This window comes from Ciconia boyciana, chromosome 4 (genome assembly GCF_034638445.1).
Source record: "Ciconia boyciana chromosome 4, ASM3463844v1, whole genome shotgun sequence".
NCBI classification, from domain to species: Eukaryota; Metazoa; Chordata; class Aves; order Ciconiiformes; family Ciconiidae; genus Ciconia; species Ciconia boyciana.
The window spans coordinates 44,349,339-44,376,455 of NC_132937.1; the positions used below are offsets into that span (position 1 = coordinate 44,349,339).

Consider the following 27,117-nt stretch of genomic DNA (forward strand, 5'->3'; position numbering starts at 1 on the left):
ACTCTGAAGATGATGTTTTGGATAGGGAGGCTTTTTCTTTTCTGTGTTGTCTAGGATCTTTGAGTGAAGAGCTAGGACGAATACTAGGAAGGTATTTAAATTAATTGGTCACATTCCAATTAAAAAAATCTGGTAACTGAAACAATGATCATTTATATAAAACACCAAGGGAGAGTCTGGCTGATACATATTTACCCATTGGGATCTTATATTTTAAGAATGTAGAATCTTGATCAGCAAGTGTTCCCATCCATCCACTCAGGAAAATGAGCATATTTGGATTTAAATTATGTAAGAATAAGAAGAGCAGGTGAAACCTACTTAAGGAACCTCTTTGAAGACAGAAGGTGTTTTTGTAGTGGAATTATAAAGATGGTAATGGTACAGAGGCTGAAGGAGAGAAATTTTATGTAAAACAGAGATTTATGCTGGATTTTTGTGCTTTGAATGGAAAAAGAATATTCACCAACGTATTGCCAAAATAATGGGGTTGTTCTTAGAGGAAAATTAATCATATTGATCCTACTGCTGTCCACAGATCAACAACAGTGGGTATCAATAAATGGGTGATGCACCTGAACGTTTCTTATTCACTTAGAATTAGTTTAGTGACAGAAGATGTTAAGGTGGCATTTAATGGAAAAGATAAAGGAACTTCTTTCTACTTACTGTCTTTAAGGTAATTTTCTGTTCCACTGGAAAACAGAGTTGATCAAACAGGTGATGTTTGGGACATCTGGGAAGCTGTTACAAACAGAATCTTAGGAACAAGAAGGGAAAACTGACCTTTCTTAACAGAGGTGTAGGAGAGAAGGGCTAAAGAGCTATTGAAGGCTAAAGTATGGTATGAAGAATCCTTTATATGAAAGGCAAGAGAAAACAAATGAGAAATGAAGCAAAATGCTTAAAAGATGGGATAATTAAAAAGGAACCACTTGGAAGGTGTTGAAGTTAAAGTAGGAGAAAAATCATCCTGCTACTTTTATCAGTTGGCTGCATGCAGTTTGATCACCAAGCTAGAAAAGCAGTTGCAATGGTAAGAACACTTTCCTATTAGTCTTTACCTTGAACCACATAAATCTCTTGATGACCAATTTTAATTTTGAAACACTCAAGTCTTGTAGCTGACATGGAAAAAAAATATAAAAAAGGAATAGGAAAGATGTTGGGGCTTTCCAAATAGAAAATCTCTTGACAAATCTTCTAATGTGCTGAAGTTCAGCTCTTACTGAGACGGAGCTTGAGGTAATCTTCTGACGTGTTCTGGGAAGACAGATGTCCCCTGCGGTTAGGAATGAATCAAAATACTCCCATCCATTGTAAGGAATCATTTGAGTGACCATCTCTTCAAAGAAATAGGTTTTGTGTCTTTCTGCAACAAGTTTGGTTTTGCCCAGAATTATAATGGCTGAAAGGAACTGTGGACACTGACTTTAAAACTGCAAGCTCTGCATGTATCACTGCTACTTTGAGACTAGTCATTAAAGAATGACTTAGAATATATGATGACTGAAACTGTATGGAAGTATTAATGAGCTGTAGCTGACACCTAAAGGTATCTAGGAACAAAAGCTGGCTTTTTTCCAGGAAATGAGGCTGCATTGCTGCATCTCCCTTACAATCTACCATAGAGATTTCTGAAATTATTTTATAGGGTTGCAGCCAGTGGTAGTTTCTTCAGCATGTCTAGCATGTTGCATAATTAAGAGAAAAATCACATCTGTAAGCATTATACCTGTGCTGGTAAGCCTGCACATGAACACAGTCTACACCAACAGGACAAGTTATTAGTATGAACTGTATTTTTCAGTCGTGAAGTGGTATAGGTGAAGCTTTTGTGTAATTTTAATTATTCTCAGTGAATCCAATGCATCGCCTCCTTGCCAGTTTATACCACTTTCAGTCTCAGCCTCCTCCGTGTTCCCTCTGCAGCTGTTAGGGGGAGGAGAGCTGCTCTGCTCATTATTGTTTCTGAATTGGATTTTTATTTCTCTACTTTCCTTTTTTCTCCAGCGTCCATCATCTGTATGTTTTAGGGAGTATTCTTGATAAACATGAAACAAAAAATAAGCTGTATTCTACCATAATATGTATGCTTATTGAGGTCTTTGAAGTAGGGTGTAGTCTGAAATAATCTGTTTGAAAAAGTTTGATACCCTCTGAAAGGAGGGTGTATAAAACATCTAGAGACTTAAACCATTGCTTAAGACCATGTGATGATTGCTTTCTGTTCCTAAAGCATAGGTACTGTGCTCTACCATTAGAGAATAGCAATTGCGTTTCTCTTCTCTACAAGAACTGAACTCCTTGAAAGCTCTGCTTTGCTGTTGCAGACAGATACTAGATAAACTTACACAAATATTTATTTGTACTTTTTAAACCATAGCAGTGCCATGTTGACAAACTGATAGATGGGGGGGGGGGGGGGGGAAGTGATAGCCAGCTAGGTGATAAGTGATTAGCTTGGCCCATGCCATAGCAGGAGTTACTTTTAACTTGCTGGGCTCAGTCAGCTTCAACATGGGTGTTACTTCTGCTTTCTAATATTTTCTGACATTAATGTGTAGTGTTTGATTTGTTATTATGTCAACCTACATACGAGTTTGACATATAATAGCTACGTTTTTGTCACACATTTTAAGTGACTTGTTTAAATAGCCTTAGCAACAGATGGCTTAGTTGACAGCATGAAGTAGTTGTTGGAACTGCAAACCCCACAGTACTTGGATAATTTAACATATTTTATACTTTTATCTTATATCATACCTTTTACTTTGAGGTTTTTAAATCTATAATTACCTGCTTAAAGCAACCTTGAGTGTTACGTTTTGGGTTTGATTGCACTTTGAAATTGTTCCTTTCTTAGTGCTGTATCAGGTATGTTTTAAGGTTGCTCTGTGTTAATTAGGCCCCACTTCAAGCTGTCAAACTGCTATTGTTACAAAGTATTACCACTCCCTCCACCCACATGATTTGCAGAGTGCAGAGTAATACCGCATTACAAGCAGACTAGAAATACAGTATAGCAAGATGAAGCTGAAGGGATGTGTTCCTCCTTTTGAATCTCTTTCCTTATCCTGTGGATAGCTGAAAATTATTAGCACTTTTGATTTTTCTTTTGAAGTTAACTTTCTAGCCAGTCTATTTTCTTCAAATAGTTGTAACATAAGCATACATGTAAAATGCTTATTTGAGTTAAAGGCAGCTATCAGTGAATGATTCATGTTTGTTTTTAGTATTTCCGCATGTTACACCCAAAGGAATTAATGGCATAGACTTTAAAGGAGAAGCTATTACTTTCAAGGCAACTACTGCTGGAATCCTTGCTACACTCTCTCATTGTATTGAACTCATGGTAAAACGTGAAGAAAGCTGGCAAAAAAGGCTAGACAAGGTAAGATCATTTTCCTTTTACTTTTGTTGAAAAAATGTTTCTTTAGCTTGAAATAGAAATTTCAAATGAGCTGTTAATTTTTTTTATTCCAGGTATTGCTTTTATTTTTATGTATAGCATTTATTAATTTTAGGTGCTTTCGTTATTACTCCTGTAAAATGTTAAAGCCTCATCCTGACTGGTGATATAGTAACATAATTCATCATAGTCTTTCTTTTCCCAGCCCTTGCTCAAATAGTATTTGTATATTTTTTAATATCTCTATAGCAATAGTGTATTGCTTGCAGCCTTCTGCAAGCAAGAGAGACCTAATATCTGTGCTTGCAAAATGATGTGGAAATCATAGAAACATAGAATCATTAAGGTTGGAAAAGACTTCTAGGATCATCTAGTCCAACTGTCAACCCAACACCTCCATGCCTACTAAACCATGTCCTGAAGTGCCACATCTACATGTTTTTTGAACTCCTCCAGGGCTGGTGACTCCACCACCTCTCTGGGCAGCCTGTTCCAATGCTTGACAACCCCTTCAATAAAGAAATATTTCCTAATATCTAATCTAAACCTCCCCTGGCACAACTTGAGGCCATTTCCTCTTGTCCTATCACTTCTTACCTGGGAGAAGAGACCGACCCCCACCTCACTACAACCTCCTTTCAGGTAGTTGTAGAGAGCGATAATGTCTCCCCTCAGCCTCCTTTTCTCCAGGCTAAACAACCCCAGTTCTCTCAGCCGCTCCTCATAAGACTTGTGCTCTACACCCTTCACCAGCTTCGTTGCCTGTTTGTGGACATGCTCCAGCACCTCAATGTCTCTGTTGTAGTGAGGGGCCCAAAACTGAACACAGTATTCGAAGTGTGGCCTCACCAGTGCTGAGTACAGGGGGACAATCACTTCCCTAGTCCTGCTGGCCACGCTATTTTTGATACAAGCCAGGATGCTGTTGGCTTTCTTGGCCACCTGGGCACACTGCCAGCTCATGTTCAGGCAGCTGTCAGCCAGCACCCCCAGGTCCTTTTCCGCCAGGCAGCTTTCCAGCCACTCTTCCCCAAGCTTGTAGTGTTGCATGGGGTGGTTGTGACCCAAGTGTAGGACCCAGCACTTAGCCTTGTTAAATCTCATACAATTGACCTCGGCCCATCGATCCAGCCTGTCCAGATCCCTCTGCAGAGCCTTCCTACCCTTGAGCAGATTGACACTCCTGCCCAATATGGTGTCATCTGCAAACTTACTGAGGGCACCCTCAATCCCCTCATCCAGATCATTGATAAAGATATTAAACAGGACTGGCCCCAAAACTGAGCCCTGGGGAACACTGCTTGTGACTGGCCGCCAGCTGGATTTAACTCTGTTCACCACAACTCTCTAGGCTCGGTCATCCAGCTGGTTTTTTACCCAGCAAAGAGTACACCTGCCTAAGCCAAATCTGAAATGTTTTAATTGTGATAAGAGATTATGACAATACTGAGGAGAACAACCAGTTCTAACTTTAAATGTCTCTTTAAGATACAGTTATTTCACTTTCCTTTAGGAGACTTGAAGAGATTAAGTCATGCTTTATACTAATTGGTTAAATTTTTTAGGTGTGTGGTATTAGAATGTCTGTTATTCTAATGGCAGTGATAGTTCATGCTAAGCCTACTCAACGACTATAGCAACTCAAAAGGAGCAGTGTCGTCTTTCACGAGATGTGCTGGAGGCATGGCTAGGTTGTACTTCAGGCTTTGATTTCTAGAATCCTGCCATTACTGGCTGGTGTCTTGTGCAGTCCTCTAGCTGTTGTTGTCTCTTGTTTTTCATTTAACATGTTTCCATGTGCTGTATATCACACTTCAAATCTTACTCCATATGTTTTAGTGGTACATAATTCAAAGAATAAATGCCTTCAGACAAAATACATCTGTGTTTGAATCCTTGCCCCTGTCTCCTGTGTCGTCTTTGTCCATATGTCAAAGGCCTGGCCCTGTCTAACTGTGTTGTGACTTCTGTCAACACTTTGTTACTGCTTCATCTAAGTAGTTGGAGGAATTACAGTAGATCCAAGACTTGAAGCTTGTTTGTAGAATCATAGGGTAATTCAGGTTGGATTAGAGCCCTCAAGAAGTCTCTCTCTCTCTCTCCAACCTCCTGCTTAAAGGAAGAACATTTTGAGATCAGACCGGGTTGCTCAGGGCTTTATCAAGTCTGGTTTCAAGTCCCCAAGGCTGGAGGCTGCACAGCTTTTCTGGGCAGCCTGTTCTGCTGCTCAACTGTTGTTACAGTGAAAAAGTTTTTCTTTGTATCCAGTTGGAGTAACTCTTATTCCAGTATCTGCCCACTGTTTTTCATCCTTCTGCTATAGACTGCTGTGAAGAGTCTGGCTCAATTTCTTTATGATTTTCTTGGAGGTATCGGAAGGCTGTTATTAGGTCCCTCCACAAAAGCCTTCTCTTCTCCAGGCTGAGCAAACACAGTTCACTCTTGATCAGACTTTGCTTAGAGCATGGATGAAGTGAATTTTTCTTGTCCCTAGGTTCGTATATGTTAATACAGAATAATATGTTAGTATGAAATTTGAATTCTTTTACATTAATTATTTGTCACTTTCTTCTTCTGTGGGCTAGCTTTAAAGCACTTGTTTTTAGCTGCAAGTGGTTAACACATTCAAACCTAAATTTCACTTTGGGTCTCATGTGACTGATAACTCATAGAGCATGAGTAAATACATTTTAAAGGGCATCACAAGCTTATTTGGACTTGTTTTCCAGAAATTAAAATCGCAAAAGCTTCGAAGAACTTGGAGGTTTTAAGTTGCTCTGCTTTGGTAGACTTGCAACTTTTTTAAAGTCACAATTCTCAATTAAATTTTCTGGGGTTTACAGCACACTCATGGTAAAGTACTTTAATTCTAATACAAAATCATTACTTTGTATTCTTCTAATTGCTAGCCTTTTGGAACTGGAGATTTTTATTTAATTAAATAATAGAAAATTGTGGTGGGCTAGCCTTGGCTAACAGCCAAATGCCCACCCAGCTGCTCACCACCCATCCAGCAGGACTAGGAGGAAGAATAGGATGAGAAAGCTCATGGGTCAAGAGAAGGGCAGGGAGATTGCTTACTGGTTCTTGTCATGGCGGAATGTTCTTCACTTTGGGAAAATCAATTTGTTGCTGATATAAAATAGATCCAGTTAATGGGAAACAAAGACAAACGCTAAAACAGCTTTCCTCCCCCATTTCCCAAGCTCAACTTTACTCCTTCACTGCAGGCCCCTCTACCTGCTGCTTGCTAGCCTCAGGCAGTATGAGGTGAGGAATGGGGAATGGCAGTTAGTCCAAAACACTTCATCTCTACCACTCCTTCCTCCTGACAGTTTTTTCCCTGCTCCAGCGCAGATCCTCTCCATGGGAAGCAGTCCTCTGGGAAAAATCTGCTGCAGTGTGGGTCCTCAATGGGACACGGTTCCTTCAGGAAATGTCCCTCTGCTCTGGCATGGAGTCCTCCATGGGCTACAGTGTGGATATGTTCTCTGCCCTGGAGCTGCTGCTCCTCCTCTTCTGGTCTTGGCATCTCCTCTGTTGTTTCTCACTTTTTGTTACCCCTTTCTCTCTCCCTGGTGTGTTTTTTGCTCTTAAATATATTTTCAGAGTGGTGCCACGCACATGGTGGATGGGCTCAGCTGTGTCCTGCAGTGGGTCTGTTTCAGAGCTGGCTAGAACCACCTCTGTCTGACATGGGGCAGCTCCTGGCTTCCTCCCACAGAGGCCACCCCTGCAGTCCCCCATGACCAACACCTTGACACCTACACCTTTAAAGACAGCAGTCGTCTGTATTCAGACCTCTGCTAACACTATTCCACTTCAGTTGTAGAGCTGCTTTTGTTTTTATCTTGTTGTTTTAGTGGTTAAGCATGGCTTTATAAGAGTATCTTTTATAACTATGGGCCTGAGCAAAAAACATTGCTCTGTCATCTGATAAATAGATGTGGGAGGAGAATGGTGTTTATCTTTGTACTTTTGGTTTTCTTCGGTGGATGCATAAGCTGCTCTGAAAAGGAAGTAAATATTGTGAGATTATAAAGTTCAGAATACCTTCCCTAAGAGAGATTAGAGGGGAAAATTACATGAAATTAGGCAGCTGTTTGTGTTTGGGTTCTAGCTGGGAGGGTTTTAGAGCTCTTACAAGTCTGTCCAGTGCCTGTAAAAGACCATCTAGCAGAGTTGAAAAGGACAGTATCAAGATTGTCCTTTGCGTGTCAGCAGATTCACGCTGCTGGCTCTATGCTGTGCAGGTTTGTCACAGGAAGAGTAAGATCTGTCAGTGGCTAAAATCAATGAGTGTTTTATAAGTAGTATAAGTGCCACTGTAACCCAGCTCACTCTCCTTTCCTCTCCAGCCTCCTCACTCCAGTAGCTTCACAACTGCCTTTTACTTAACAGCAGCACACAAAGGTGATTAATGAGTGTCTCACAAAATTATACAGCCTCCCTCTTGTAGAGGGCTAGCTTAGCCTAAACATGCAAGATCGATTTGTCTGCTGAACTTGAAGCAAATATGTTTCAAAATTATAGCTGTCCTAAAAATTTTATTGTATTAAAAAAGCTCAAGTTCGGTAGAATTAGTTTAATCTGGAAGTGACTACAGTTTTACTAGAGATGAGTACAGTGTTATGAAGTGAGTATATTTCTCCATAACCACCCTTTTTTAAAAAAAAAAGAGTTTTAAGTTACATTCTGAAGGTTGGAAACTATTTCTAAACCTTTGAAAACAATAAATTATTATAAAAACATCTTTTCTTAAGGAGACTGCTAAAATAATGCACTTAACAATTGTAATTTTAGAATTCTATATTTAGTTTTCTTTGTTACCAAAACAGTCAGATGGTGAGAATAAGATTAATACAAAAATACATAATGTTATCTGAAGGTAGTTGTAGTTAAAGGTTTGCTTTCAACCTTTTACTCTTAGCTGTTAAGATCTTGAGCTTGACTCTTTATTTTTCCAATGCAGTATATTTTTCAGTATGAACCTCTTGAATGTGTTTTTGAAGTAGAATTTTCTTAAAAAGGATAAACAAGGAAAGGATTCAATCTCTAGTATTTGGTCCATCGTTTTATTTGCAACAAAATCCTTGTGATGATGCTATTCTTGTTGTCTTGACTACAGCAACATTTTTCTATTCTTGTTTCCTTTGGTCTTACTAATTGTTATTAATGAGCAGACTTATATTCTGAACATTAAATTTTACCTTAAGATTAACATGTTTAGGTAGCTTACTTTGTTCACCTTTGACAATTGTAACTTAAATGTCTCATTAAATTTTAGAGTTTTAATACACCAGTAATTTTTCTGCTGTGCAGTCAAACAGGTTCGCAATTTCTGCCTTATTTAATGTTTCTGCCAAGAGAGCTGGCAGATTTGGAGAGTTGTCTTTTGACACATGTGAATTATCACTAATTTTCAGATCAAAGTACAGAAGCTGTGGGGATTTGGAGTGAAAGGGAGGAGTTGTTTTGGGGTTTTTGTTTTTTTGTGGGTTTTTTGTTTTTGGGTTGGTGGGTTTTTTTCATTCCAAGTGTTCTGGTAAAACTTCTATGCTTTCTTTCAATGACTTAAACTCAAGTCATGCTTTGTGCATCTTCAGGACTCTCCAGTTACTTTCAAAAAAGATAAACGTGCAAAATTTTGTGAAACGTAAGTGTTAGCAGTTATTGCCTCTTTGTGATAGTTTCGGAAGGGAAAAGCCTAAGTTCACAGATAAAGACCATTCTGTCTTCATCTAAGTGCTGCCTTTTTTTCCTAAGAATTTTCCTGTGAAAAACTATACTACTTTGTTTTACATCAAAACTGTTGCTTTACTTTTCAAACTTTTCTTTAGAAACTGGAAAATGTGTTCCAGAGTGAATGTTACCACCAAATTCCCAGTTGGTAAATTCAGCCTTTCAGTATTGTTTAAGGGTTTTCCACTGAATCTTTAAAGTTCAAATTGGGTAGCTGAATAATTATACTCATATCTGCGAGTAGTGTGTGGTGTCCAGTTGTCACCTGTAAGATTTAACTTTCTTCCACCTGAAGTGATTCTGAAAGGGGACAGAGAAACATCTTCTGTATTAAAGCTGAATTCTGCAAGAATTTCAGAACAGTTTATAGCTTTTTCACTGAGAATATCTGGCAGTATGTAGAATTCACAGAGGAAATATTAGACTTAATCTGATTCTGGCATTACTGCTTTTTTATTCAAAATATACAATGATGTAGACACCATTGATGGCTCTAGTACAGTCACACAGCTGTTATGGGAGAATGATGCTGAGTTGTTAGTCTCTGCATGGAGTTCACAAAATGATTCACGTTGATCCTATGCCAGCTAATCATAAATACAAACTTAGATCCTGTGACTCATTAGTATCTCACCACATTCAACAAGTTAGCTTTTTACCAGTCTTACTTTTCACCCTTTGTTATCACTGCCCAAGCATCTGTGTCAGGGAGGTTTATATAAACTGTCAGTCAGATACAAGGTCTGACCCTCAATGAACGATGAATAGCTATGCTTAAACTAGATACCAGTTTTTGCTTGCTGATCTAGTTTCTTCCACATGACTTGAAGGTATCCTGAAGGTAGCTAGCTCTCCAAGCTTTGTATTATATATGCCTGTAGATGAGCACATATAACGCATGCATGCAAATAAATTCAGAAAATCAGCAGCTTTGCAATTGTTACTTGGAAAAAAATACACTGGTCATTCCATTTATTGGCATGTTGACTATTATCAGTCAATTCATTCTCATTGCATCAAATGATCATGTAATTTTATAGGAGATTGAGAAAAGGAGAAGAATTGAAGAAGCATACAAAAATGCTGTGACAGAACTGAAGAAAAAGTCCCACTTTGGAGGGCCAGACTATGAGGTACAAATTCTGCTTTTGAAATTTTTAAAAACACTGACTTCTAAAGATTGGTTTGTTTCTCAAAGAGGGAAAGGGATGTGTAAATCAAGGTGTTTGGCTTGTGCAAGTGTGTTCATGCCATTTTTATTTTTTCTACCTTGGAAACTGAAACTGGATGAAGAATCTTGGTCCTTAATTTTTTGAGAATGGAAGTCTGTCTTCACCTCAGGCTTCCATGTTCTGCTTTTGTCTAAAGCATTTTGCTTGCAGATACTTCCGCTGATTTTATTATTTTTCTTGTACATTTGATACTGCTTATATGCAATACTTCTGTACTTTCCCTTTTTAATGGTTGAGCTGTATAGATATGTAAAGCAAATACGAAAACCCTGACTGCAGAGGCAGTCCTAGAATCTGAAGTTTAACTTGAATTGATTTTTAACTTGTCACTGCCGCTTGAAATTTCATGTTGACAAATTCAGTGATTTTAGGTTCCTTCCATCATTGCATATTTTGGCAGCTTCCTCCTCAGATATTGAGTCGAATTCTAAGATGCTTAAACCACCTTCTGAAAAAATAATGTAAGCTAATGCACCTAAAATGCAGTTTGCCTAATTTTTAAGAGCTTGACCCTTTCATGTACATTGATCAAACACGTTTCTACTTACAAATCATAGCCTGAGAAATAGTAGTAATATATTGAGATATTTAAAAGATACTTGAGCTTAGGTTCTCTGTGACTGAGGCATACACTGTAAAAGAAAATGTCTACCAGCTGCTTTTCCCAGATATCCCTGTTGTAAAGTAGATTTTTTGGAATTTGCTGGATCACCTTGTTTTACAATACAGTAAAAGCAGTAAACCTAATTTTCTGAATTTACCCTTTTACTTAGTAGACTCAAGTTTTAAATAGTTGGCTCAACTCTACCTGCTGTTTAGTGTTAAACTGTTCTTTCCAAGAATTTTCAATTGAGATCCCCAGAATTTTGTCTTCTCTTGTTATGTTTTGAGCACATATCTGAAATCTGCCCTAAGGCACTGGAATACTTGGAAGGAGTCTAGCTACACAATTATGTTAATATGTGTACTTTACTGACACACTGTAAACATTTTTAAGAGAAGATTAAATTAAAACCTAAATCTGATGTCAAAGCATGACACTGTTACTCAGTTTCCTGTTTTTTTTTTTCTTTATACAACCATCCCTAAATTGTAGTTAGAGGGAGTAACTTCCTTTAACAAGTAGGGTTTTCAGAGGAATTGTAATCTAAGAATATTGGTGAAAATATTTGAGGTCTATAGAAGAAATTTTCTTCCATCAGTTATATGTATACTATATAAATATGTATTTCTAATATTAAACTTAAGTGGAACTCTCATGTCTCCAAAATTTTGAACTAGTTTTGTTTCTTATGCTCTAGGAGGGTCCTAATAGCCTGATTAATGAAGAAGAATTCTTTGATGCTGTTGAAGCTGCTCTCGATAGACAAGATAAAATGGAAGAACAGGTATTGGTACTTGAAAAATGCCTTAATGATGGGCACTTCATCGGAGACTTCTGTGCCTTAAACTCAGTCCTGGAGTGCATCTCCTGAAACACTAGATATTTTATTCTGACACTGATAAGGGGAATTCAGTTAATATTTTTACAGTTAAATACTACTTAATAAACTTAACACTAATTTTGAGAAAGTGACTTCACAGCTTACATAGAAAAAGATAGTATAAGTGTTAAGCTAATTGAATGTCTCTGGTTTCTAATTCCTAAATAAGTGTCCTGTATAAAACTTATCTTTGTATGTAACTGATGCACTGTGCAAATAAGAATATCAAACACTGCAGCTATTTCTCAAAACCTAATTATTACTCTGAAGTTTCTTTTGACTCTAGCAGTATGTGAAATAGGAAAGACATAGTTCTGTTGGTGTTTGTTTTTATTTAAAAGTTCTATAGGCTCTGGCTACCTCTCTAACTCATTTTTTGAATACACTTCAGTGACAAGGATCAAAAAGGGATAAGATGCATGTGAGGAAATATATAGAATGTGAGAACGTATAGCAGCATATAAAATGAGAAGGAATAACGAAGTGGTGCATGCTTTGTCTTAAAAATGTTTAGGCTTATGAATATAGTGAATACAATGGCTTGATTAAGAATTAAAAGACTTTCTAGTGGACATATAGTACCCAACAGAGTTTATCTATGTTGGGTTCTCTTAGCGGAGAGTAAAAGTTTTGAGTGACTGTTGTACTACTACATGGATACTTAATGCTGCTGATCTGTTTTCCTTAACTCAGAAATACACTTTGAAGTATACCTGAATTCAGTCTTCAGGCCCATTCACCTACTGATAATTCCAGCAGGATGACAGCTTCATGCTTGTCATGGACAGCATTAGTTGTTGTAGCCACTGTGTAGATTGAGGATGACTCAGTCTGTTTCATAGTCCACCCAGTAGCATCTGACTACTAATAATTAAACCTGTTTTGTTGCAGTCCCAAAGTGAAAAGGTCAGATTACACTGGCCAACATCCTTACCTTCTGGAGATGCATATTCTGCTGTAGGGACTCATCGATTTGTCCAAAAGGTAGGATATTTCTCATGATCTCCTCTGAATAATGGGCTGACCTATAATATTTCTATGTAATATTTTGTATGGGTAGATGAGATTTTTTTTAGGTGTTTCTAGTAACTTTCAATGGTTTTCTCATTTTCAAATTAAGTAGCTGGAATTGGAGAAGGACTGTTTCTGTCTTCGCTCAAAAAATACTGATTTCAGTATCTATTTAGAATACCCTCAACTTGTATCAAGCTTGTCAGTTAGATAATAAAGGAAAAATCCCAACTTGCCTAACCCCAGTGTTTTTAAGATACCTTCACCAAAACTCACTGAATTGATTTTATTAAAAAAAAAAAAAAAAACCAGTCTTTTGTATTAGGATCAGTTGACTTTTTTTAGTGTTACTGGAAACACTATGCTCCTCTGAGGGCTACACTGGGAGCATAATACATAATAGGTGCATGAAATCAGCATTTGCTGCTGTGCTTGCTGCTTATGGTGCTTTTGTTTTCCTTTTCTTCATTATCTTGTGCTCGCAAGTTGGTACTGAATGCTCTGTTGTGCCTTTGTTCTGATTACTTGGTTTTTTCTTTGTCTGTCTCTGGTAGCCCTATAGTCGCTCTTCCTCCATGTCTTCCATTGATCTAGTCAGTGCCTCTGATGATGTTCACAGATTCAGCGCCCAGGTACTGTATTATGTAGAGTGGGGCTTGCATATCTTTGTATTTCATCCTCTTCTCTAGAACCTGGGTTTTTTGTTACATAAATCACTGCTTGCTTTAAACTAGTACGTTGAGACAAACAAAGGAGTTCTCTATTCCTGCACTAAATGGTTGTCTTTTTACATTCTGCTTGCATGCATATCACTTGTGCAGAGGCCCAAATCTTGTGAAACTGTTGGATTTAATTCAGTAGCTTTAATAAAAATGCCTACAATTTGAAAATTTTGCATTTCTGATTATAATAAAAGCAGAATAACACCTGTTTTGTGTGGGCTGGAGATGGTCTTTGCTTCAAATAGAATAGTTTTTCTTTTAAATAAAAGGTTTCATTTTTGTCTTTAACATTTGTTTGTAATGACATTAAGATATTAAATGTTAAGGTTCACTATTACCATTTTTTATCTCTACTACTAGTTTTATTACTGAAAGGTCATAAAGTATGTTCTTGACAAACAAGATCGGGGGTATGAGGATTTCTACTGAAGAGTTCACTTATCCTTCAGAAAATAAGTCTGACATCCTGAATACGTCAATGTAGTCATAGTGACATGCTCAAGTAATGTTCAGAATTATTCTAGGTGCTTGCTCTGAAGATGATAGTTTAGAGTAGAATTAGACAGGTGAGTTCATGTGTTTGCTCTTTAGTCTCAAAAAAAGTTGTTCAGACATGCCATTAGTTTCCTTCTGCTGTGGCCCATATGTGATTATGAATATGGAGGTTCCTTCTGGGATCTGTTATTTTGGAGGTTTTTTTGAAATTATTAACTAACACTGCAAACAACCTGCTTTTTCAAATAGAAGGAATGGATTTTCTTTTGATTAACAGAGCCTGGAATCGTACCACTAGTAGACCTTACTACAAGCTTTATGAGAAGGACCCTAACATTTAAGGACTTGCGTATTGGACTGAAATCCCAACACTTCCCTTGTCCTTTTGCAGTCAGTTAATTTCTGAAATTTGAACTTAATGCAAGGGAAAAATATGCAGGTGATATTGCACAACACTGATAGGCTCATCGACTGGTACTTCAGTAGTTGAGTTAGTCTTTCAAGTTTGTTTTTGTTTGGGAGGAGGGGGGAAAATCAAGTAATAGTAAGCAAGTTTGGAAAGATAGGAACTGGTTGCCTGTCTGGCTATGGGTACAGGGGCAATTAATAGAAGGGAAACTCATAGTTGTTAAAATATGTGGGCCTCCTCATTTTCACCTCTTTTATGCCTGTGATAACATTTGTGCATTCATATGATAAACCTGAGTATCGGAGCACTAGTGTGGCTGAAAAACTAACCATTTAAAAACAAATCCAAGGTTGACCAGGTCCTTACCACAAAACGCAAATTGAGGTTAAGGATCAGGATCAAATGGACTGGAGTCAAGTTGTTGCTTTTTTCAGCTGCTACATGGATTATACTACGTAGAAGTTACTGCTGAGTGCCCTTGCATGTAGTTTCAAGTTAATGAACTCACTGCAGAAAAGATGATCTTCTTAACTTATAGGAAACTACTCTCCCCACACACACACCCACTTCCCCCCAAATATTTTCCCTAGAATAAATTTTTGCCAGGCCAACAAGTCAGTCTACCTGCTCGGGAGCTTCATTGCTACTGAACAAGCGGGTGAAAGACAACTGAGAGCATGAAGAGAAAAGCAGCATACCTTCTTTTGGTGGCAGCCTGCTCTGGTCCTTAGTAATATGAAATTGGCCTCTGTCCCCAGGCTGAGGATTTGGCTTTTGGAAGGGCAAGCTAATATCTTGATTCTGAATAAATGTGACTTGTTTCTAGACTTCATTCATACAAAGGGAATTTTGGTATCAGTAAAAGGTCAAGTAGAAACTTGCAACCTTGTTTTTAAGATTGAGAATTATAAACATGTATTCTGAAGGGAGCTGGTTCTTCAGTGTCCCTCTAGAAAGGCATTGATTTGTCTCTGCCAGTTGAGTGGGAGGTTGTGGGCTTAGAACGCTGTAGATGTTTTGCAGATCACTTTCTTTTAAAGGACTATTGGATTTTAAAATAGATTGATCTGTTCTGAGGGCCTTTAAAGTGAGGAACTTCCCACTTAATGTTCAGGCCAAGGCTGCATGGCATATAAGTTACAAGTATTCTTGCAGACCATTCCTGTAGCCCGCCAGGAACCCAGAGGTAATAGTGTGGCCTTCCTAGTGAGAAAGAAGCTGTGGATCTTGACTCTGTGCCTCTGAAATAGGTGCAGGTTGACAGACAGCAACCAGTGCGTAGATTACATACAGTTTGGACAGGTAGTATGCACAAGCAGTTGTAGGTTCTGCAATTCCTTAGTGAATCGGAAGTAAGAAACTGTTTAGATTGCACTCCTGTGGATGCCTCTCTCTTCTTTCCTTGCTATTCACCTCATCCCTCTGTATTTAGCAAAAAGCAGCAAAAGATGGCCTGTCTAAAAGCAGAAACACAAATCTTGTGGGTGTTTTTAGTGCATTATAACTCAAACAAAACAAAAACCCAAAGAAAACCCCAAAAACTGGACTGGTAACTTTTGCCTCTGTAGAGAATTCTATAGTTAAAATAAGATAAACTAGAATTTCCATCCAATGGATTCTATTTTTATGTTGTACTTTGAGGATTTTGACTTGATTCAATTACCTTTTTTCTTCCTGGTCTTAAGTGTATTGCCCATGGAGTACATAGTACAAACAAGATTACTGCTTTAAATTAAAAGTAAATAACTTCTTTCAATTCTATATCATATCAGAAAAAGATCATTAAGTAGTCATTAATTTTGCTTTCTCCTTGTTGTACTACTTGCTCAAATATTTATGATGTTATTTTATATGCACACTAGGCTTCATATTTTTGTAAGTTGTGCAAAACCACTTATAGGTTCAGGCTATTAATCTTGTGATTGTGCACTTCTTGGACTAATCTTTGTGTTAATTAACTAATCTTTGCTTGCAGTGCTTTTCCTTTTGAAAAAAAAAAAGGTATTTCTAGTAATTCAGAAAAATAGTGTCAATCACATGGGCTTGCTGTGACAAGTTTTAGTAGTCACGTACGTTTTGGGTGGAAAAAAGTTACTAAAGTGTTTCCAGTACTTGTAAACATTATGCAGCAATGGATACCTCATTTTTTTGCTTCTGTTTTTATTTGGGGGGAGATTGGGATTTGGAAAGGGGTGGGGAACCAAAGAAACAGGCTAAGAGTGTAAATTTAAACTAAAAATCCATTTCCTGTCCCAGCACCCTTTTTCATGCACATTATATGGAATAAAAAAATGGGGTATTCACATAGCTTGTTAAAAATGTATCAAATATTTGGCCTTTAAGAAAAGCACACAACTGTCTAGCTAAATAATTTTTAAATTAGTATTTTGTAATAGTAGAGTGTCTGTATCATCATAATTTTTTTGAATGTAAGCATCTCTGTTCTTTTTTTCTAGCTGGCAACTGTGCGAAGATGCCAGTGAGACAGAATAGTCATGCTTTGCTCATGACTGTTTCCTTCATTGCTCTTCCAATATGACTTTTAATATGCCTTCACTTTTTTAGATCTTGTAGGTCTTCCTCTCCATCCCCTCCACCTTCTTTCAGCTTTTTAAATACTCTTCAATTAATATCTTCCAGTGCATTGTAATTCTATTTAGAGATACCTGAAGTAGGTTCCTATATGTTGAAATAAAACTGTCTTAGGTAGAAATAGTGAGTTTTGACAGTGTAGAGGTGCAAAGGAAGGATAGGAAGTACCTGTAAAGAATGAAGTTGGAAGTTGAATCAAGATTTTGGCTTTTGTTTCTGAATGCCAGAAGCATCTGCTTGTTCTTAATCTGTAATAGAAAGCTCTGTTGTCCAAATTCAGGTCCTGCACAGGATTTGAAGCATTGACTTGTGGCCTCCAATACTGTGCAGTCTCTGCCCAAGAAGTTGGAAGGAATGAGTTAAAAATGTGTATTTTTTTTCCTTTAAAGGTGGAAGAGATGGTACAAAACCATATGACATATTCCTTGCAAGATGTAGGAGGAGATGCCAATTGGCAGCTAGTGGTAGAAGAAGGAGAAATGAAGGTAAATGTTTGGGGTTTTGTTTAATTGATATAAGATGATGTGCTGTGAAGACAGATACTTTCAGTCTGGTGGACTTCGCAGTGTTAGGTTTACAGTTGGACTCCATGATCTTAAGGGTCTTTTCCAACCTAAATGATCCTGTGATTCTCTGGGAATACTATCACTCAGCAAGTTATGCTGTTAAAACTTCTCTCTGAGAATAGCATTGTTTAAGTTAGGACTGGAGTCCACAAGAGCTATGGCTTCTAATATATTTATTCATACAAAATCCTGTGTAACTCTTGCAATAGCTTTATCTTTGCAGATTCCTTTCTCATTCTCTCCTGCTTAAAACTTGGTATCAAAATGATGTGTAAATTCGATGTGTGAAAATGTTAGAGTAGCAAGTTACTGTGTTGGCTCCCCTACTGTGCTTGTATGGATCCTTGTGCATAGTGATAAATAAGGTATCTTAATCATTTTTGGAGTAGAGATTCTTAGAATACTGGTATTTTAATGTGAATTGCTGTGTAAGAACATCTGCATTGGTAGCTACCAGAGAACACTGACACGGCAAATTATTCATGTGTTAGTCTTTTAGGTAGGTGTGTTTTTAAAAACCTGAATAAATTTTAAACAATTAAACCACAAACAGTTTTGACAATTTCTGTTCTACGTTTCTTTCTTTGTATTTGGCTATAGGTATACAGAAGAGAGGTGGAAGAGAATGGAATAGTTTTAGATCCTTTGAAAGCAACCCATGCTGTTAAAGGGGTAACAGGGCATGAAGTTTGCCACTACTTCTGGAATGTTGATGTTCGTAATGACTGGGAAAGTAAGGAATTGGTTCTTAAGCTTTGCATGTTTATCAGCAAGGATATTTGTAACATTGACCTAGTCTCTGTGCTTGTTTACTGATGGATTTTATTTTTTCCTCCTCTCTTCTAGCAACAATTGAAAATTTCCATGTTGTGGAAAATTTAGCTGATAATGCAATCATCATTTACCAGACACATAAGGTAAAGGCATTTTTGCCATATGCATGTGTTACTGAGACAGTCTGGCGCATATATGTTCTAATCTTATTCTGAAATACTTTAATGGCTTAACAACTTAAAATACTGTTCAGGACAACATTTCAGAACAAGTTCTCTACTAAACTGCAACTTTGTCAACTCTCAAACTTGTCTTGATAGCCTAATTGCTAGTGCATGTGTCTGATAAGCTTGTAATAACAAATGAGGACTGTTTTTAATCTCTAAACATACCACTGCCAGCAAGCAAGAGTCATCTAAAGCAAACTGAAGTAATAAATCAACAGTGACTACAAGGAAGAAACCCATACCACTGTATCCTATGTTTTGTTGCAATAATGCAAGCTATTGTTGACCACAATTAGTTGACATACACGTTTGCATTATGAGGTGGTATAATTGCTGGTACAACATTTGTTATTGTAATTTCATTATGTTTTTCTCCCCACAACCAGTTCTGTGTAGCTTTACTAAAATATTCATTTGAATTATAACCCAACAACTGTAACTTAGAGGTTCAGAAAAAATGGGAATGAAATGTACAGATTCATCTTTAACCTTGCATGATTCCAAATATTAGTATACTCAAATATTAAACAAAATATTTTTCTTTGACAATTTTACCAGTAATGCAGTTACCTTAAAACTTCTTCTGTAACAGAGGACTCGTGATTTTGAGTAAGACAGTTGTGTAAACTATATAGTGTTTTGGTAAAAGCTAGACTTTTTTTGCCTATTAAGTGTCAGGAAAATGGCTTTTGTATATTTTCTTATTTTATCAGACATTTTGCTTCTGAAACTTTCTCTTAGATAATACCAGTTTACCATATCTGTCTTACTGAAGTAGTAGATTTTTGAAATAATATTTGTTTTAAATAGTTCTCTCCCTCGCTCTCCCTCTGGAGACATAAGTAACTGTAGATGCATTTATTTATACTTCACCACTAGTTCAGTTTGTAGCTTACAAGTATTCACTAAAATGTAAACCTGAGGTTGAGGGAACAGGAGGGAAACTGCCTCTCCCTGTTTGTCTACTGAAAAAGTCACTGCAGCTTCCTACAATGCAGCTTCAATGGCTTCCTGCATTTCAAAGGCCTTAAACTTTTGCCTTAATTTTTTTAAAATTAAGTGTAGCCATATAACCTCATATGCATCAGTACAACAGCTATGTTCTGTTTCAGTTTTGAAAATGAAATTACTAACTTGAAGAAACTTTTACTTAAATAACATGACTGACCTGTTTTGCCTTGCTTGTTTTTTCCTTTATCTAAGCATAGTAAGTACTTAAGCTTTTCCAGTTCTGCAAATTATATTCAGGTGTTTCTCTGCAGAGAGTGTGGCCAGCTTCTCAAAGGGATGTGCTGTATTTGTCTGCCATCAGAAAGATACCAGCATTCAGTGAAAATGATCCAGAAACATGGATTGTGTGCAATTTCTCTGTGGAACATGACAGTGCTCCTGTAAGTATTATTTTCATTCTATCAAGTTCTGCTTTTAAGATAACATGTTTCTATTATGTGGTAATGCATGTGCAATACTAGTGTGAAGGAGGTGGAGGGGTTATGCAAAAATACAGTTTATTTAAACCAGGTGATACAATGACCCAATGAAGGCATTCTGAGCCAAAAGCTTTCTTGCCTTATCTGAACAGTTGGCAGATCTAAGGTGTTGCAGCAATGGAATCAAAATTTCTGGAGATGTGAAACCATTTTAAAGAATTCAGGTTATTTTGTATGGAATCAAATCAATAACTCTTCAGTATTGTCAGATACAGGAGCAGTCTTCTATAATTGTAGATACAGAATCTGTTAAACCTCTATCTTACACAGTTCTGCCTTGGTTCTGTCAGATAGTAGCAATGATTGTTTTCTTTGGAGTATTTCTGTGCTGATTGCTATGCCATAGCCTGCTTACAAGGGAGAAGTTACTAACTGATATTTGTAAATGCTGGTGCATTATTCTTTAAATGTTTCCTTACTCATTTGTAACAATAATTGAAGTAATTAACTTGTAATATGTATTAAGCAAGCAGAAACCTCAGATTCAGGCATTTTACTTGAACCGTTTCCCTATTCACCATGTACCTTTAATTTCACTCACATTCATGTTACATCGATGTAGTGCTAGAATGCAAACTCTCAAACACAGCTTCTGGAGTGTCTTAGGCTTCATAGTAAATTAAAATGTTAGTGTTCAAGTATGCTGAAACAAATTCAGTTTGAGGCTTACAAATGTTTCATTTTTTTGGTAGCTGAACAATCGCTGTGTCCGTGCCAAAATAAATATTGCTATGATTTGTCAGACGTTAGTAAGCCCACCAGAGGGGAACAAGGAAATAAGCAGGGACAACATCCTATGCAAGATTACATATGTAGCTAATGGTAAGTCTAAAATTTTTCAGTATGACATTCATGATATATGCTAATTCTAGAGAGATGAATACTGGCAAAAAAGCTTGATGCAGTTTTCTGTTAAATTTATATATAGCATCACAGTTGTGGTCTTCATGTTCAAAAAGACTCGAATTAATGTACTACATGAATCAGTGAATGGGATCATTCATTCTGTGACATTCTGGGAGGAATAAATGGAAGTGGCATGTAGCTCAGTCCTAAGTACAGAACCTTGGGGTGGAGAAAGGTGGGCAGAAGAAATATCTGCAACTGGGATGACTTGGAATAGCTTTTAGTTTCATTAATAGTATAGTTTTTTCATGTATTGCTGTAATTTTTTTCCCCGATTCATCTTGTCAGGCTGAAAAGCTCCTGATAGTGAAGATACAGTTCTTACCCTCAGTGTTAAGAAAGACCAAATACATTTTGTATGAGGGTGTTTGCAAGCTGTATAATCTAGTCTACATATTTTTTTTTAACCAATAGAATCCTTGGTATTTACTGAAAAGTTATCAAAGCCAAACTGTATTGTTACTGTACCCAGTATTTAGCAGTGTATTGTAGTATTGGAGCTACATACTTACTAGCTCCTCTCCTGCAGCTACAGAACACTGAGGAATAGCTCACATGCTTATTACTTTTAACCACCTATTACAGGCTTACTAAAGAGTCAGAGTCTGAAAAATTGGTTCAGTAAATCTTTGTCATATAGGAGTGATGTAATTTGTATTAAATCCTGTACAAATAATACTATGTGGTGTTAAACTCTGGGGTAGGCTGTTTTGTTTCCTTTTTAGAAGTTTCACAATTACTTAAATATATTTTCATTGATAAATTCTGAACTGTGATTATATGGGAAGTGGCAGCTTTTTCAGCAAAGTACTTGCCCTGTGAATTGAAGCGTATTTTAGAATCAGTTCAAATTTTTTGAAGTGCTTTAAAAATAATTTGTAAGATGTTGACTATGTAGCAATCCTGCAGACAAACACAGCAGTTATTGAAAAGTTAAGACTGACTTCTGTTTTCTTTGAAATAAGAAGTAATTCCAGTCTCTCTTTCTGTTGTTTCTTGGAAGTCCTTAGAGAATGTCACCTTCCTTGTGGGTATTCCCCAAAGACTCACAACACATCATGTTTAATGTTTTCTAAATAGTGGCATCATAGAACTGGCCTGAGCTTGAGTATTAAGAGTAGAAAGTGCTACAATACAAGCTGTAAGGGCATAAAAAAAGCTGATCATTATTCTTTCCTGTTACTTCAGAAAGAGTTGCAGGAATAATGAACTTAAATTTTCTTTTCTAGCCTTTAGCAGATTTGCTGTATTCCAATGTCTTTCTGTCTACTTCTAGTGAACCCAGGGGGATGGGCACCAGCATCAGTGTTACGGGCAGTGGCAAAACGAGAATATCCAAAATTCTTGAAGCGTTTTACATCATACGTGCAAGAGAAAACAGCAGGAAAGCCTATTTTATTCTAGTATTAGCAGGTATACATGTGGTTTTTTGTTCTTGATTCACTGTTGTAAATTTAAGGTCAAACAGAAGTATGCCATCTAGAAATGTCTTATGATTAGCATGAATTCAGTGCTTAGTTTTAATATATGGATGCAATGTATTTTTTAAAACATTCATGTAGTTTGCGTGTAGTATTAGCATGAAAAATAAGGGCTGCGCAAGTTATCAAGTATTAGTTTCTGTAGACTTCTACTAGTTTATCTTGCAAGCTTTTGCATTCATGTCTAATTTATGTAGAAGTACAAAAGGATGAACTATTGTTTTTTCTTAGCTTTCACAGGCATTTTACACTTATTCTGAAAACAACACATACTGAAGTTTCTCTAGAGCCTCATGAGGTTTTGATATCTTAAATTCTACTTATAATTCCATATTTAATAGAATATTATGAAGGTCAAAGTATTATTTTATATTGACAGAATAGTTTTGATCTAGGATTTTTATTAATGGAACTTTTCTGACAGACCAGTGTCAATTACTGGAGTATTTAAAAGGCTGTGACTTAAAATTTTTAGCCTTTCTGATGAGCCTAAGAAAGAAAAGGGATTTACAGATGCTTTCTGAAGTCAGTGGATGTATTTTAATGGTATAGGTCATTGGGCTAATCTAAAATTATTTTAACATTTAAATAAAGATATGACATTAGAAGAGGATTTCTTGATTGCTTTTGGGACTGTCTGAATCTCTCAGACAGAAACCTTAGTGCTAAGTAAGGCTTCGCTTAATGTTTGTTAGTGTAGACTCTTGCTATGTATTTCATTATGTATAACTGTAGTGTCAAACCATCGAATTCCATTTGGTAATTCTAGTACTACAGCATGATCTGAAAATGAGGTTTTTATCCCTTCTTCTATACATGATGTAGGCTACTTCTGTTTTTGGGTTCTATTTTTTATGTCAGACTCCAAAAGTTTTAGTCATTTGATCCTTCTGTAACAGGTAGCCTTGTAATGATGCACATTTTTAATTGTATATTGTTAGAGAACTAGTGTAGGTGAACCATTAAAAACATGGCTATCACAAGCCAAGAGTTCAAATGTGATCATAGCAGTGCTGTTACTATTTAAGGTGTTTAACAAGTTCTTGTTTTCCAATTAGTGTTCAAACTTTTCAGTGCTGTATTTTTGTCTTTGCTTACCTGCAGCAATTGGAACAAGACTGGGTGAGCATTCCATGTTGGAGAAATGACCATGCGTAGAGCACTCCATGCTGGAACGAAGGATCTACAGTCTTTTTATGGCCCAAGTTCTAGGCTTTGTATACTGAAGTGAAGAAGTGTTGCGACACCATGAGGCTGAATATTTAACACTAGCTCTCTCCTCTAACTTTTCTTGCTGAATCAGTGTGTAATTATAAATACATGTATTGATAACATGTATATGGCTCTATTTTTATTTGCTTGCTTTAGAAGAGGACAAACATGTACAGCTTTGAATCACCAATCTGGGTTACTGCTTTGATTTTAAACAACTTGCAGAATTTTCACTGTCAGCCTTCCTAAGATACTCGCACAGTTTTTGTGCATGTCTAAAAAGCACAAAAGACAAATGCCCATATAGCATACTGTATGTGCTTTATATGCACAAAAATCTCTGTGGTATTTTTTGTGGGAGGGAGGAACCATCAGTAAAGCCTAGGTGACTTATTGGCAGGTTTTGTTTTGCTTTGTATAATCATAGTTCATTGCTGCTGGTTTCTATTATGAATCATCTTGTTACATAAAATGTCAGTTAATAACTGAGGGCTGTCAATATCCTTATGACCTTGCCTTTTCTATTGTCTTACTCTTATGAAGATCCTTGGTTCTGAAGGAGTAAGAGTGTGAAAAGCTTTATTTTTTCCAGATATCTTTATATTTCTATTGTATTTTTTAGTTATGTAATATGTGCTACAGAATTTTTGTTATTAAACATGATCCAGAAATATCTAGGAAGATTCTGTATGAGAGGGCAAGAGACTGCCTGAAAGCTAGAAGTCATCTGTCCATGCTGTATGTGGACTGCTTTCTTGCATGATATCCAGGGCTTTTCCAAAGCTGTGAGAACGTACACTATAATATTTATTGAAGTAATTTGGACTACATAAGACAACGTTCCCAGTCTAGAATGAGGATGAGTACATTATTTTCAGATCCTGCATGTGTTTTCCTCATCTTAATAAAGTCATGCTATGAGGTTCGTGTAGAAAATCATTTGCCTCTTGATCAAAAAATCCATCAGAGCTATAAGGATGTGTATCTCTTACTGGAAAGTTCCCTTTAGTTGCTGTGAGAATTTAAATGTCAGACATGTGCCTGCCTTTGATTTGGAGATGCTCATTAGGAGAGGACTGTGGCAGACTGATACTGACGTTGAGGACTTTTATCCATGTCCTGTAGTTGGAAATTCTTCAGAGACTGCTCGGTGTCTCACTAACCTGTGTATCTTGAGAAAAAAGTTTCAGATTTTTTTTTTTCCAAAAGAAAGCTGAAAGTCTTGTTTGATATTAGTATGGTAGGTGCCTGAAAATAAATACAGTAACTTAATGGAGATTTGGTAAATGATTAAATGTGATTTGCACAGTGTGGAAAAACTGTTATCTGTTCATCTTCTCTGTGGAGAGCAAATCATACATAACACATGGTTACACATGCATGCAGATTTCATGCTCCATAACTCTTCCATTTTTATTTGCCTTTCTCTAATGGTGTGCATGGAATATGCCTTATTACAGAGTTACTCTGTTAATTTGAATATGTAGAAAAGTGCCTATATGGTAATGCTAGTAAGGCAAATAAGATTAAAATTTGTATCTGTTTACTATATCACCAGTGAGCATTTGATATAGTGATGTTAAAAAAAAATCTTATACCTCAAATGTACTTCATCTTTTTACAATCAACCAAGCAATGGTTCATTCCACCATAGCCACTGATGGGAACTTTAAAAAAAATGCAAAATAGAAAAAGTTTAACTCCTTATTTGCCATTTCTGGTAATTGTTGGAACATGGGCAAGTTTATTAATTTAATTGGATAGTTTTATTTTACAAAGGTATGGAAAGTTTACAAAGCAGTATATAAACTTATATCATTAGTTGCATTTGCACTAGATGTGATGTACTTTTGCAATTTATTCTGTAAATAAAATTACACTACAGATACTATTTGTAAAGAATACGTTTTACTTTTAGATAAAGGCACTAGTACTTCACTACAGCTAGCCCTGCCCAATCAGAGTTGTAGGAGGCTTCTTAAAGAATAGGGAAGGAATTGCAAGATTGAGAAATGGGTATTAATTGACATCTTTGAAAACAAATGAAAAAAGGCAGTTCTCTGTAGGCCTTGTCAGTGTGCAGGTAACCATTAGGTCCTTCCTTCTGGAAGGGATCTTGCCTTTATAGTTTTATAAAAATTGCCCTGTCTCTTGAGCCCATCCTTCTCTTCAGTCATCTGTGCGCTCTGAGTTCACTTCTTCCTGTTAATGGATCGGTAGTATTTATACAGCTGTGGTGGTCTTTGCAGAAGCAACTCCTGACTGTAGAATGGATGGTTTTATAAGCTGAACCAGTTTTAAGGGCTGAGAATGCAGGAATCTTCTCCATCAGATATCATTCTCTGAATATCTGTGTACATTTGGAGAATTTGAATGTTGCCAAACTAGATCTGAAGGAAATGACTTGATAGAACTTGTATTGGAACGAGGAGGAGATGGTCATTGTTATTGTGTCTTAGAACCTGAACATCTTATTTTGATGAATTTATCTGTGAAAAATGTTATGCACTTTGAAAAAAAAAATTACCTTTTACTTAATTGGGCTGAGCTGGCTTATCTGAAGTTGTGCATTCTCTTTAATCAGATTGTCCACCTGTATTTTTGTCAAGTTGTACAGATAACGCTGTATTTGAATTGCCACTGTTCATCTACAGACTTAAAACATGAATCATATTTTTTAGTACCTTGAGTGTGTAGAATGTAAGTGTTTGTTCTATAATAGCTTTATGATCCTAATGATAAGTTTTAAAAATTAAAAGAAGTTGGCTCTTCCATGTTACAATCACAAATTTAAAACCAGTATTTAAAAGTGAAAAGTATTAAAAAAATATGAAGAAAAATCCTGGTTTGTATTTATTTTTAACTTTCAGTGCTTTGGAGAAATTTACTTAAACCTTTTTACCTTTTAACCGACTTTTAGATCACGCATAAAGCTATATACAATATTATAATGTATGGAAAACATTTAACAGGAAAGCAGTTTGCTTGTGTTACTGAGGTTACTGAGATGAAAACGTGAATGCCATATTAGTTTATATATTGAAAAGCTCATTTTGCACTAGTGTATCAGAGGCATGTTAAAAGATGTTCCTATACAGCCTAGTCTTAATATAGAGCATTTCCAAAGTATTTCAGCTCTTGTCTTTGTACAGAATTAACACCATTATGGAAGTTTCCGTGGGAAGAATAGAAATCCAGGGCCAAGGAGTGCCAGAGCATAAACTTGGGGCTTTTCTAAAGTATGAAGAATTTTTAAGAACTGAGATGAGCTTCTGTAGAGCAGGATTTCTTAATAGCAGAAATAGCTGGTGCCTAATGGATCAGTAACAATCCTACCTTTATTTGTTATGCAGGGATTTCTA

General features: G+C 36.6%; 1 protein-coding gene across 2 annotated transcripts in view; it reads left to right on the top strand.

The window, feature by feature from the left end:
• Positions 1–23,877, top strand: part of CERT1 (ceramide transporter 1) — a 78,353-nt gene extending 54,476 nt beyond the window's left edge. The window contains exons 7-18 of one of the 2 annotated variants that reach the window (XM_072859547.1): positions 3,237–3,394; positions 10,195–10,287; positions 11,688–11,774; positions 12,762–12,854; positions 13,436–13,513; positions 17,489–17,584; positions 18,266–18,398; positions 18,512–18,582; positions 19,929–20,057; positions 20,849–20,978; positions 22,339–22,475; positions 23,648–23,877. In XM_072859547.1, the coding sequence (XP_072715648.1) occupies positions 3,237–3,394; positions 10,195–10,287; positions 11,688–11,774; positions 12,762–12,854; positions 13,436–13,513; positions 17,489–17,584; positions 18,266–18,398; positions 18,512–18,582; positions 19,929–20,057; positions 20,849–20,978; positions 22,339–22,466 (1,196 nt within the window). In that variant the 3' untranslated portion in view covers positions 22,467–22,475; positions 23,648–23,877. The remainder of the gene's footprint in view (positions 1–3,236; positions 3,395–10,194; positions 10,288–11,687; positions 11,775–12,761; positions 12,855–13,435; positions 13,514–17,488; positions 17,585–18,265; positions 18,399–18,511; positions 18,583–19,928; positions 20,058–20,848; positions 20,979–22,338; positions 22,476–23,647) is intronic. The other variant, XM_072859548.1, reaches the window with a different exon arrangement.
• The last annotated feature ends 3,240 nt before the right edge of the window (positions 23,878–27,117 follow it).